Below are 13,228 nucleotides of genomic sequence, written 5' to 3' on the forward strand. Positions count from 1 at the left end.
AGTTGAATAGACTCACTCCACTTTACAGGTCCGGTACCTAGTAACTACATATGAACTACAGTTGAATAGACTCACTCCACTTTACAGGTATGGTACCATGTAACTACATATGAAGTTCGAACTACAGTTGAATACTCACTCCACTTTACAGGTCCGGTACCTAGTAACTACATATGAACTACAGTTGAACAGACTCACTCCACTTTACAGGTCCGTTACAATGTAACTACTATTTATGAACTACAGTTGAACAGTCTCACTCCATTTTACAGGTCTGTTACAATGTAACTACATATGAACGTCATTTATAACTATTGGTAATTACTGTGTAATTACATTTGGTGTACAAATAGTTCATATGTAACTAGGGTACCTGTAAAATAAAGGGTTACCTAAAAAACACACAGACACCATGAAAACAAATGCAACAGAAAAGGGCTGCATATCTAGTCAACACAATGGAAGTGCTCCAGGGTAGTGCAAAGTGGAATAGTTAGATTTCTGACACACGAGAGAGAGAGAGAGAGAGAGAGAGCCAGCCAGGTAACAATACATACACTTTCTAGTCCTCCACAAACATTATAAAATAAGAAATTAATGTAGCTATCATTAACTGGCCAAATAAAAAGAGAATGTTTACCTGTCACCTATTCAATATAACAGTCTTTCTTTCACTCATGTGAAAAATGGATTGCTGGATATGCAGTGCTTTTCTGTTGCAGTTGTTTCCGTGGTTTGCATGTTTTTGACTTTGCATAATTTTTTAATTTGCGGTGCTGTTTCTCCAATTAACGTAATTGCTTTGGCATTCTGCCCCGGCATTTCATCATTTTTAGCATTTTTCTGTATTTGCTTTGGGTTTTTGTATGTGTTTTCTAATTTGCATTGTTTCTCAAGTTGCAGCGCGTTTCTCCTAATGCAATTGCTTTGGGCCATTAAGGGCGTTTGCCACCATCAGCCACCGTTTAACTTAAAGTTGAATATATTTTATGACAATGTTTTCTATAACAGCTATAATATTTTTCCAGAATAGAAAACATTACTGTACCACTTTGATTGAAGTCCTGTATCATCTGTACTATATGTTCTTTATTAATTCAGAAAAGAAGAAACAGCTCTCAGCAGATCTGAAGAAGAGAATCTTGGATCAGTATCAAGAAGAAATGAATCAAAATGAAATTTACACAGAACTCTACCAGGAAGACCGACAGGAACTAACACAAACCAAATATGATGAAATATTTAAACGATCACGGTTTGGGAAAAAGATCCGGACAGTGCTGCTAACAAAGGGAGAGGCTGGTATTGGTAAAACATTTCAAGCTAAAATGTTTATGGTGGACTGGGCAAAAGGAAAATCCAACACAAACATAGAACTGTTATTTCCACTCCATTTGGGGGAGCTGAATTCCAGACCAGACAACGTTCAAAGCTTGGAAGAACTTCTTCATGATTTCTTCCCGGAAGCCAAACAAGCAGGAATTCCCAATTATAAGAAGTGTGACATAACATTTGTTCTTGATGGGTTGGATCAATGTCAACTTCCTCTTGACTTTCACAACAATGAGGACTTGAAAGATACCAGAAAGCGAGTCTCAACAGATGTGTTGCTGACAAACCTCATCAAGGGGAACCTGCTTCCTGCTGCTCATCTCTGGATAATCTCCAGACCTTCAGAGAAGATTGAGAAGATTCCTCCTAAGTTCATTGATAAAGTAACAGAATGTCGAGGTATGAATCTATTATTATTATTATTAATCTAGATAAAAACAGTGCCCTTTGACATAATTTTCATAACTCATACTACCAAAATAGATAATTCTTCATCAAGGCAGTGGTTTTAAGAGATTTTCTGGATCACATTTGATCACACAATCTTCCAGGAATTCAGAAACGTGATTACCTGATTATACATGAGTATCTTTACGTACTACTTTACTATTTCCACATTCACTAGTGCAATGCCAATATAGAGAACCACAGGAATGAGTCCATAAGCATACTTCCGGGTCCGTCAGGCAAAAAGTGAATGGGGTTTAGAAATAGAATGGGGATTTAACTTAAAATCATAAAATAAGGTCTGTGGTTAACACAAGTTTATGGGAATGTGAATTTGGGTTCAGCATGATAATCTTCACAAACATGAATAACTTTTATGACTTTTGAAACGTAAATGTGTTTTTTCAAACGCGATTTTTAGAAAACGCTTCACAAGGCAAGAAAGTTATTCACGTTTGTGAAGATTATGATGCTGAACCCAAATTCACGTTCCCATAAATTTTTGTTAACCACAGACTTATTTTATGCATTTAAGTGAAATTCCCATTCTAAAACCCCAGACTTTTCCACTGACGAACCAAGATGGCAGCGAATTCTGGATAAGCCTACACAAATACGTCATCTCTGTGGTACTCTATCCCCGAATTCAAAGTCGATCGGTTTCTTGGGTTCCCAGCAGTGCACCCGCCAAGTTTGAAGTCGATCGGATGAACGGTTCTTGACATAAACGTTTTGTTTTGGCAGTAGATGGCGTTATGACTATGCGTGTTTCCAAATTGCATGAAATGCGGCAGCGCACTCTATTGGTTTCCGAGCAGCGCACTCCCCAAGTTTGAAGTCAATCAGACGGTTGTCGAGATAAACTATTTTTTGTGTTGCCAATAGGTGGCGCTATGTCGAATTGCACGAAATTCAGCACTGCAATATGTCAAGTTCCCAGCAGCACACTCCCCAAGGTTGAAGTCGATTGGACAAACCATTCTTGAGATAAACTGCTTTTTGTGTTGCCAGTAGGTGGCACTATGCTGAATTGCATGAAATTTGTCACTGCATTATGTCGGGTTCCCAGCAGCACACTCCCCAAGTTTGAACTCGATCAAATGAACGGTTCTCGAGATAAACCGCTTTTTGTGTTGCCAGTAGGTGGTGCTATGACTATGCACGTGTCCAAATTACATGGAATTCAGAAATGCACTCCATTGGGTTCCCAGCCACGCACTCCCCAAGTTTGAAGTCGATCGGACAAAAGGTTCTCAAGAGAAAAAGCTTTTTGTGTTGCCAGTAGGTGGTGGTATGCTGAATTGCACACAATTTGACAATGCACTCTGTCATGTTCCCAGCAGTGCACTCCCCAAGTTTGAAGTCGATCGGACAAACCATTCTCGAGATAAACTGTTTTTTTGTGTTGCCAGTAGGTGGCGCTATGCTGGAATTGCACTAAATTCAGCACGTTGCACTCTGTCCGGTCCCCCTAAGCGCACTCCCCAAGTTTGAAGTCGAGATACGTGAAGGACAGACAGACAGATGGTCCTGGAATTATAATAGCTGGCAAATGCTAACATTATCATCTACCAGCTGGCCAGTCATTCACCACATTTGATTTAGCATCTTCATTTCTATACCATGTTCCTCCAGTACATAAAGTAATGTTGCTATTGTACTTTCTTTATTCACCTGTTCGTAAGTCAATAGGCTATATTGAGAGGAAAAGAAAAAGAAAATGGATAGAACTTAGTAATGGGATCCTGGCGACGCTGTTTTTTCACCTGCTCGCAAGTCAGAAAGAGAGAGAGAGAGAGAGAGAGAGAGAGAGAGAGAGAGAGAGAGAGAGAGAGAGAGAGAGAGAGTACAAAACATTCACAGTTTACTGCATTTCTGAAGTCCCTATATCTGTACTGTACAGTATGTTCTCTATCAATTTAGAGATGGACACAAAGAAGAACCTCGCAGCAGATCTGAAGAAGAGAATCCTGGATCAGCATGAAGACGAAATGGATCAAAATGAGATTGACACAGACCTCTACATCGTACAATCAGAAAAAAACAACCAGGAAGACCAACACAAACTAAAACAAACCAAATATGCTGAAATATTTAAACCATTAAAGGGAGAGAAAATAAGAACAGTGCTAACGAAGGGAGTGGCTGGTATTGGTAAATCATTTCAAGCAAGAAAGTTCATGGTGGACTGGGCAAAAGGCAAACACAACACAAACATAGAGCTGCTGTTTCCACTCCATTTCGGGGCACTGAATTCAAGAAGAGATGAAGTTCAAAGCTTGGAAGAACTGCTTCATCATTTCTTCCCGGAAATCAAACAAGCAAGAGTTCCCAACTATGACAAGTGTAACATAACATTTGTCCTTGATGGTTTGGATCAATGTCTACTTCCTCTTGACTTTCACAACAATGAGGACTTGAAAGATACCAGAAAGCGAGTCTCAACAGATGTGTTGCTGACAAACCTCATCAAGGGGAACCTGCTTCCTGATGCTCATCTCTGGATAATCTCCAGACATTCAGTGAAGATTGAGAAGATTCCTCCTGACTACATTGATAAAGTAACAGAATGTCGAGGTAAGAATCTAACTGCACCCTGACCTTATACACACACATCCCAGGAATTGAGAAACAGTAATTATTACATCAGCATACTTTGTATGTGAGACTGGAAAATTATTTTCTTTTTGCTTTACTTTTCATCAGCAAGTGCAGGAAAGAAGTGGTACTGATGTACTGTAATAGTATAACCCACATTGTGTAGTAGCCTGGTAAACCAGCCGGTCACGTGAACTCACATTTCATTTCATTCTTCATTCCCGTCTGGCCTGAAGCTTTCACCCAGTCTTTGCAGTGGGCAGATCTGTTGGGCGGGTATACTTGCCTTGACAGACAACTCCTTCAGCCAATCAGCGTTGGATCCAGTCAAACCCAAATCCACTCTGGAGAACTTCAAAAACACATTTTCCGCCCAGAAACTCCACTGTTGCATACTCCTGTACTTGCTTAATTGTTGTTATTGAGTCTAATTCTGCAATAACTGCACTTTATGGCTCTTTAAACTAGTCGAACGTTGACATTACTCCTCGAGGTGCACAGGCAAGGGGGCGGTTACGATGTCAACTACGAGGCGGGTCGCTAATTGGCTCGTCCGCTTTGCAGTTTTGCAGTTTCAAAATGAAATGTGAGTTCACGTGACCGGCTGGTTTACCAGGCTAGTTGTGTAGACCCCGCAGCTGAGAATCTAACTCGGAACTCCATATGGACGCTCAAGGAGGCTAAAACCCCCTGGCTCCAAATGTATAAACCATGTGTACACATGAAAATTGTGGTGCACCACTTTCCACACCGGTTTCCCAAATTATAAAAACCCATGGGTCGTGAGTATGTGCCTACCGGTACACATCTCTCACACCATGCAGACTGTACACAGTATTCTGAGTCCCACTATACATCTCTCACATCATGCAGACTGTATAGTCTTCTGAGTCCCACTATACATCTCTCACATCATGCAGACTGTATAGTCTTCTGAGTCCCACTATACATCTCTCACACCATGCAGACTGTATAGTCTTCTGAGACCCACTATACATCTCTCACATCATGCAGACTGTTCACAGTCTTCTGAGTCCCACTATACATCTCTCACATCATGCAGACTGTATAGTCTTCTGAGTCCCACTATACATCTCTCACACCATGCAGACTGTATAGTCTTCTGAGACCCACTATACATCTCTCACACCATGCAGACTGTACACAGTCTTCTGAGTCCCACTATACATCTCTCACACCATGCAGACTGTATAGTCTTCTGAGACCCACTATACATCTCTCACACCATGCAGACTGTATAGTCTTCTGAGTGCCACTATACATCTCTCACACCATGCAGACTGTATAGTCTTCTGAGTGCCACTATACATCTCTCACATCATGCAGACTGTACAGTCTTCTGAGACCCACTATACATCTCTCACACCATGCAGACTGTATAGTCTTCTGAGTGCCACTATACATCTCTCACATCATGCAGACTGTATAGTCTTCTGAGACCCACTATACATCTCTCACACCATGCAGACTGTATAGTCTTCTGAGACCCACTATACATCTCTCACACCATGCAGACTGTACACAGTCTTCTGAGTCCCACTATACATCTCTCACACCATGCAGACTGTATAATCTTCTGAGTGCCACTATACATCTCTCACATCATGCAGACTGTACACAGTCTTCTGAGTCCCACTATACATCTCTCACATCATGCAGACTGTACACAGTCTTCTGAGTCCCACTATACATATCTCACACCATGCAGACTGTATAGTCTTCTGAGACCCACTATACATCTCTCACACCATGCAGACTGTATGGTCTTCTGAGTGCCACTATACATCTCTCACAACATGCAGACTGTATAGTCTTCTGAGTGCCACTATACATCTCTCACAACATGCAGACTGTATAGTCTTCTGCGTGCCACTATACATCTCTCACAACATGCAGACTGTATAGTCTTCTGAGTCCCACTATACATCTCTCACACCATGCAGAGTGTATAGTCTTCTGAGTGCCACTATACATCTCTCACAACATGCAGACTGTATAGTCTTCTGAGTGCCACTATACATCTCTCACAACATGCAGACTGTATAGTCTTCTGAGTGCCACTATACATCTCTCACATCATGCAGACTGTACAGTCTTCTGAGTCCCACTATACATCTCTCACACCATGCAGACTGTACAGTCTTCTGAGTCCCACTATACATCTCTCACACCATGCAGACTGTACAGTCTTCTGAGTCCCACTATACATCTCTCACATCATGCAGACTGTATAGTCTTCTGAGACCCACTATACATCTCTCACACCATGCAGACTGTACACAGTCTTCTGAGTCCCACTATACATCTCTCACACCATGCAGACTGTACACAGTCTTCTGAGTCCCACTATACATCTTTCACACCATGCAGACTGTATAGTCTTCTGAGTCCCACTATACATCTCTAACATCATGCAGACTGTACACAGTCTTCTGAGTCCCACTATACATCTCTCACATCATGCAGACTGTACACAGTCTTCTGAGTCCCACTATACATCTCTCACATCATTCAGACTGTATAGTCTTCTGAGTGCCACTATACATCTCTCACAACATGCAGACTGTATAGTCTTCTGAGTGCCACTATACATCTCTCACACCATGCAGACTGTATAGTCTTCTGAGTCCCACTATACATCTCTCACAACATGCATTGCAGACTGTGCACAGTCTTCTGAGTCCCACTATACATCTCTCACATCATGCAGACTGTACAGTCTTCTGATTCCCACTATACATCTCTCACAACATGCAGACTGTATAGTCTTCTGAGTCCCACTATACATCTCTCACATCATGCAGACTGTATAGTCTTCTGAGTCCCACTATACATCTCTCACATCATGCAGACTGTATAGTCTTCTGAGTGCCACTATACATCTCTCACATCATGCAGACTGTTCACAGTCTTCTGAGACCCACTATACATCTCTCACATCATGCAGACTGTATAGTCTAGTGAAGTCCCACTATACATCTCTCACATCATGCAGACTGTATAGTCTTCTGAGTGCCACTATACATCTCTCACATCATGCAGACTGTATAGTCTTCTGAGTGCCACTATACATCTCTCACATCATGCAGACTGTATAGTCTTCTGAGTGCCACTATACATCTCTCACACCATGCAGACTGTATAGTCTTCTGAGTGCCACTATACATCTCTCACATCATGCAGACTGTATAGTCTTCTGAGTGCCACTATACATCTCTCACATCATGCAGACTGTACACAGTCTTCTGAGTCCCACTATACATCTCTCACATCATGCAGACTGTTCACAGTCTTCTGAAACCCACTATACATCTCTCACATCATGCAGACTGTATAGTCTTCTGAGTCCCACTATACATCTCTCACATCATGCAGACTGTATAGTCTTCTGAGTGCCACTATAAATCTCTCACATCATGCAGACTGTATAGTCTTCTGAGTGCCACTATACATCTCTCACACCATGCAGACTGTATAGTCTTCTGAGTGCCACTATACATCTCTCACATCATGCAGACTGTATAGTCTTCTGAGTGCCACTATACATCTCTCACAACATGCAGACTGTATAGTCTTCTGAGTCCCACTATACATCTCTCACATCATGCAGACTGTTCACAGTCTTCTGAGACCCACTATACATCTCTCACATCATGCAGACTGTATAGTCTTCTGAGTGCCACTATACATCTCTCACACCATGCAGACTGTATAGTCTTCTGAGTGCCACTATACATCTCTCACATCATGCAGACTGTATAGTCTTCTGAGTGCCACTATACATCTCTCACAACATGCAGACTGTATAGTCTTCTGAGTCCCACTATACATCTCTCACACCATGCAGACTGTACACAGTCTTCTGAGTCCCACTATACATCTCTCACAACATGCATTGCAGACTGTACACAGTCTTCTGATTCCCACTATACATCTCTCACAACATGCATTGCAGACTGTACACAGTCTTCTGAGTCCCACTATACATCTCTCACACCATGCAGACTGTATAGTCTTCTGAGTGCCACTATACATCTCTCACATCATGCAGACTGTATAGTCTTCTGAGTGCCACTATACATCTCTCACAACATGCAGACTGTATAGTCTTCTGAGTCCCACTATACATCTCTCACACCATGCAGACTGTACACAGTCTTCTGAGTCCCACTATACATCTCTCACAACATGCATTGCAGACTGTACACAGTCTTCTGAGTCCCACTATACATCTCTCACACCATGCAGACTGTATAGTCTTCTGAGTGCCACTATACATCTCTCACATCATGCAGACTGTATAGTCTTCTGAGTGCCACTATACATCTCTCACAACATGCAGACTGTATAGTCTTCTGAGTCCCACTATACATCTCTCACACCATGCAGACTGTACACAGTCTTCTGAGTCCCACTATACATCTCTCACAACATGCATTGCAGACTGTACACAGTCTTCTGATTCCCACTATACATCTCTCACAACATGCATTGCAGACTGTACAGTCTTCTGATTCCCACTATACATCTCTCACAACATGCATTGCAGACTCTACACAGTCTTCTGAGTCCCACTATACATCTCTCACACCATGCAGACTGTACACATCTCTCACACCATGCATACTGTTATGTTATGTTGTTACGTTTATATTACTTTTTCATTACACCCCACAAAATTAGTAATTGCATGGTTTCCCTTCAAAATTCAGACTTTGCATAATGTGTGTACGTGTGAATATATGTCTGATCGCTTTGCCGGAGCGCAGCTAAAGCTTCAAACTAGCAGTCGTTTCGGTAACACTTCATAATAACGCTCAGTCGTAAGTCATTCATAGGCCTTTAGTTAATGATGAACTAACCATTTACAAAACATGAATATACATTTGTAGATGATTAATACATCTTATGTTAACATATACAAATGTGTTGTAAGTCATCTATAAACCTTTAGGAAATTAAGTGTTCCTCACCTCTTGTAAATGATCTGTAAATAACGAAACACCCATTCTGGCCTTTTCTGGCACTGCGCCACGCCTCTTTGGCATAAAGCGCATTTCGGGGCCTAAAACCTTGATGCTATCTCCCCGAGGCAGGCGCAAGGCGCATTTTTTTGCGTTTAACGCTAGTTTTAGCCCCTAAGGCCAGTGGGAAGATAGCATGGTTGTCAAATAACGTTATATGCCATGCTGCTTGTTTGATCACGTGAACGCCAACTACATGTCGGTTTGTGGCATGTCGCAATAACGGAATGGAATCAACAAAAGTAAGGATGTAACGAGTTGTTTTATCTTGGGATAATGGTAATATTATTACTGCATTTTTATTAGTAATTCGTTACACTACTCATTACTGGGAAAAGTAATATTATTACACTAACATGTTCCTGCTGGGGTCAGCTCAATGTTCCCAGGGCTCAATGTTCCCAGGGTTTATATGGCATCTAATGGGAACATGAAAAAGGGTTCAAGGTTCCCACGGGTCAATGTTCCCAGGCCTAAATATCTGCTCTACCAGGGCTCAATGTTCCCAGGGCTCAATATTTACTTTTTACTTTACTAATTTTTGTTTACGTTTGTTACTTGATCCATGCTGGTTTTCAACACTGTAATGGCGATCAGCTATTTCAACTGCTATTTCAGCTATAAACTGTGGAGCATTTACTTATTTAGGTTTGTTTTTACATCTCGGGTGGCACAAAAATAACCAGACCAAGACCACTTGAAAATGCAAACTCTGGTGTGATTTGTGAAGAGCCCCTCGTCGACTTGTAAAAGAATAAAAAAACTTTTCCACTTTGGTTCCAACCAAATAAAATTAATAAGCAAGTGTGATCGCACCCAAACCTAAGATTTCATCATAACTGTTGTACTATTTTGCATCTCAAGTACACTATCTCTTCATTTCCTTTCTTGTGTTTTCATACAGAGAAGCCTGATATTGTCAGCCAACGGAATCTCAAATATCAGCTAGTGAAGCAATTTGAACGCGTGTCTGAGGGGATTGATAAGCAGGCAAATTATGCTCTTCTGAATAAAATCTACACTGATCTCGATATCATAGAGGGATACAGTGGAGAGGTCAATAGTCCACATGAGGCCGCACAGATTCAAGAGGCATCATTCAAATCAGAAACACCTATAAAATATTCTGATATCTTCAAACCTGCATCTGGAGAAAATAAAGAAATCAGAACTGTCTTAACAAATGGAATAGCGGGCATTGGAAAATCAATCGCTACACAGAAGTACATGCTTGACTGGGCTAAGGGTGTGAACAACCAGCACACCTATTATACATTTCCATTTCTTTTCCGGGAGCTCAACTTGAGAAAAAAGGAACTCAGTTTGGAGGGACTTATTCATAAGTTCTTCCCGGAAATGAAGACATCAGAAATCTACAACTATGACAACTACCTAATTCTGATTGTCCTGGATGGTCTGGATGAGTGTCGGCTTGATCTTAACTTCAAAAATAGTCCACTCTGGACAGATGTGACAAAGCCGACCTCAGTGAATGTTCTGCTGACAAACCTCATCCAGGGAAATCTGCTTCCCAAAGCTCGAGTCTGGATGACTTCCAGACCTGCAGCATCTAAGCGTATCCCTCCTGAGAATGTTGACCGTGTTACAGAGGTGCGGGGATTCAATGATGAGCAAAAGGAGGAGTACTTCAAAAAGAGATTCAGCAATGAGAAACTGGCTGAGAGAATCATCTCACATGTGAAGAAATCAAGGAGCCTTTGGATTATGTGCCACATCCCAGTTTTCTGTTGGATCACTGCGATAGTTCTGGAGAACTTGATGAGCACAAACCAAGAGGAAAAGATGCCCAAAACTCTGACTGACATGTATCTGTGCTTTCTTTTGCTCCAATGCAGACAGGGTAATATCAAATATAGTACACCTGAGCCAGAGGAGAGATCTGACACAGACAAGAGATCTGAGACTGATATGAGATCTGAGACTGATGAGAGATCTGAGACTGATGAGAGATCTGTTAAAGATGAGATATATGAGACCGATGAGACAGAGGAGAGATCTGACACAGAGAAGAGATCTGACACAGAGAAGAGATCTGACACAGAGAAGAGATCTGACACAGACAAGAGATCTGACACAGACAAGAGATCTGAGATTGAGGAGAGATCTGACACAGACAAGAGATCTAACACAGACAAGAGATCTGACACAGACAAGAGATCTAACACAGACAAGAGATCTAACACAGACAAGAGATCTGACACAGACAAGAGATCTGAGATTGAGGAGAGATCTGACACAGACAAGAGATCTGACACAGACAAGAGATCTAACACAGACAAGAGATCTAACACAGACAAGAGATCTGACACAGACAAGAGATCTGAGATTGAGGATAGATCTGACACAGACAAGAGATCTAACACAGACAAGAGATCTGACACAGACAAGAGATCTAACACGATATCTAACACAGACAAGAGATCTGACACAGACAAGATATCTAACACAGACAAGAGATCTAACACAGACAAGAGATCTGACACAGACAAGAGATCTGACACAGACAAGAGATCTAACACAGACAAGAGATCTGAGATTGAGGAGAGATCTGACACAGACAAGAGATCTGACACAGACAAGAGATCTGACACAGACAAGAGATCTGACACAGACAAGAGATCTGACACAGACAAGAGATCTAACACAGACAAGAGATCTAACACAGACAAGAGATCTGACACAGACAAGAGATCTGAGACTGAGGAGAGATCTGAGACTGAGGAGAGATCTGAGACTGAGGAGAGATCTGAGACTGATATGAGATCTGAGACTGATGAGGGATCTGACACAGACAAGAGATCTGAGACTGAGGAGAGATCTGAGACCAATGAGGGATCTGACGCCAATGAGACAGATTCATACTGGAATAAAAAGAACAAGGAAACCATTATGTCTCTGGGGAAACTGGCTTTTGAAGAGCTGGAGAAAGGAAATCTGGTCTTCACTGAAAAAAAGCTGAAAGCACGTGGCATTGATATCACAGCAACAGCAGTCTACTCTGGGGTATTTACACAGATCTCACGAGATAATAGTCGGCTGTACAAACATAAGCTGTTCTGCTTTGTCCATATGAGCATTCAAGAGTTTCTGGCTGCTCTTTACGTCTTTGTCACATTCAGTAACAAACGTGTAAACGTACTTACAAACTCCAAACATGAAGACCCGGCATCCTTCTACAAGACTGCCGTGGACAAGGCTTTGAATAGTGATAACGGAGACTGGGACATGTTCCTCCGCTTTCTCCTTGGACTTTCACTGGAGACCAATCAGAGACCTCTGCAAGCCCTGCTGACAGAGAAAGAAAACTGCACTGAAACCAACAAAAAAACAATTGAGTACATCAAGGAGAAGATCAAGGGAGAGACCAAAAATGCAGATAAAAACATCAATCTGTTCTACTGTCTGAATGAGCTGAAGGACCATTCTCTTGTGGAAGAGATCAAAACGGGCTTGAGCTCAGGAAGTCTCCCATATGAAAGTTTCTCCCCCTCCCAGTGGTCAGCACTGACTTTTATGTTGCTGATATCAGATGAGAAGCTGAACGTGTTTGATCTGAAAAAGTACTTGAAATCAGAGCAGGTTCTTCTGGGGATGCTTCCAGTGGTCAAAGTCTCCAAAACTGCTTTGTAAGTAATTTCAGATATTCAATTTATCTTGCTATTCATTCAATAGCTGAGGTTGGTAATTTTTACAGGTCAATAAGTGGTATGGAAAGGACATGACATAAAAAGACAAGACAAAAAAAAGAAAGACAAAAAATGACAAAAATGACATAAGAAGATGTG

The 13,228-nt window shown here is 41.6% G+C and overlaps 1 protein-coding gene across 1 annotated transcript in view; it reads left to right on the forward strand.

Moving 5' to 3' along the window:
- The window catches only part of LOC310799409 (uncharacterized protein), a gene marked incomplete at both ends in the record, with an annotated part of 33,615 nt that overhangs the window by 12,085 nt on the left and 8,302 nt on the right, over nt 1-13,228 (forward strand). The window contains 4 exons of the mRNA XM_083661996.1: nt 1,670-1,731; nt 3,703-3,806; nt 4,254-4,356; nt 10,327-13,069. Coding sequence (XP_083518122.1) covers nt 1,670-1,731; nt 3,703-3,806; nt 4,254-4,356; nt 10,327-13,069 — 3,012 coding nt within the window. The remainder of the gene's footprint in view (nt 1-1,669; nt 1,732-3,702; nt 3,807-4,253; nt 4,357-10,326; nt 13,070-13,228) is intronic.

Source organism: Poromitra crassiceps (genome assembly GCF_964638095.1).
Source record: "Poromitra crassiceps genome assembly, chromosome: 27".
NCBI lineage: Eukaryota > Metazoa > Chordata > Actinopteri > Beryciformes > Melamphaidae > Poromitra > Poromitra crassiceps.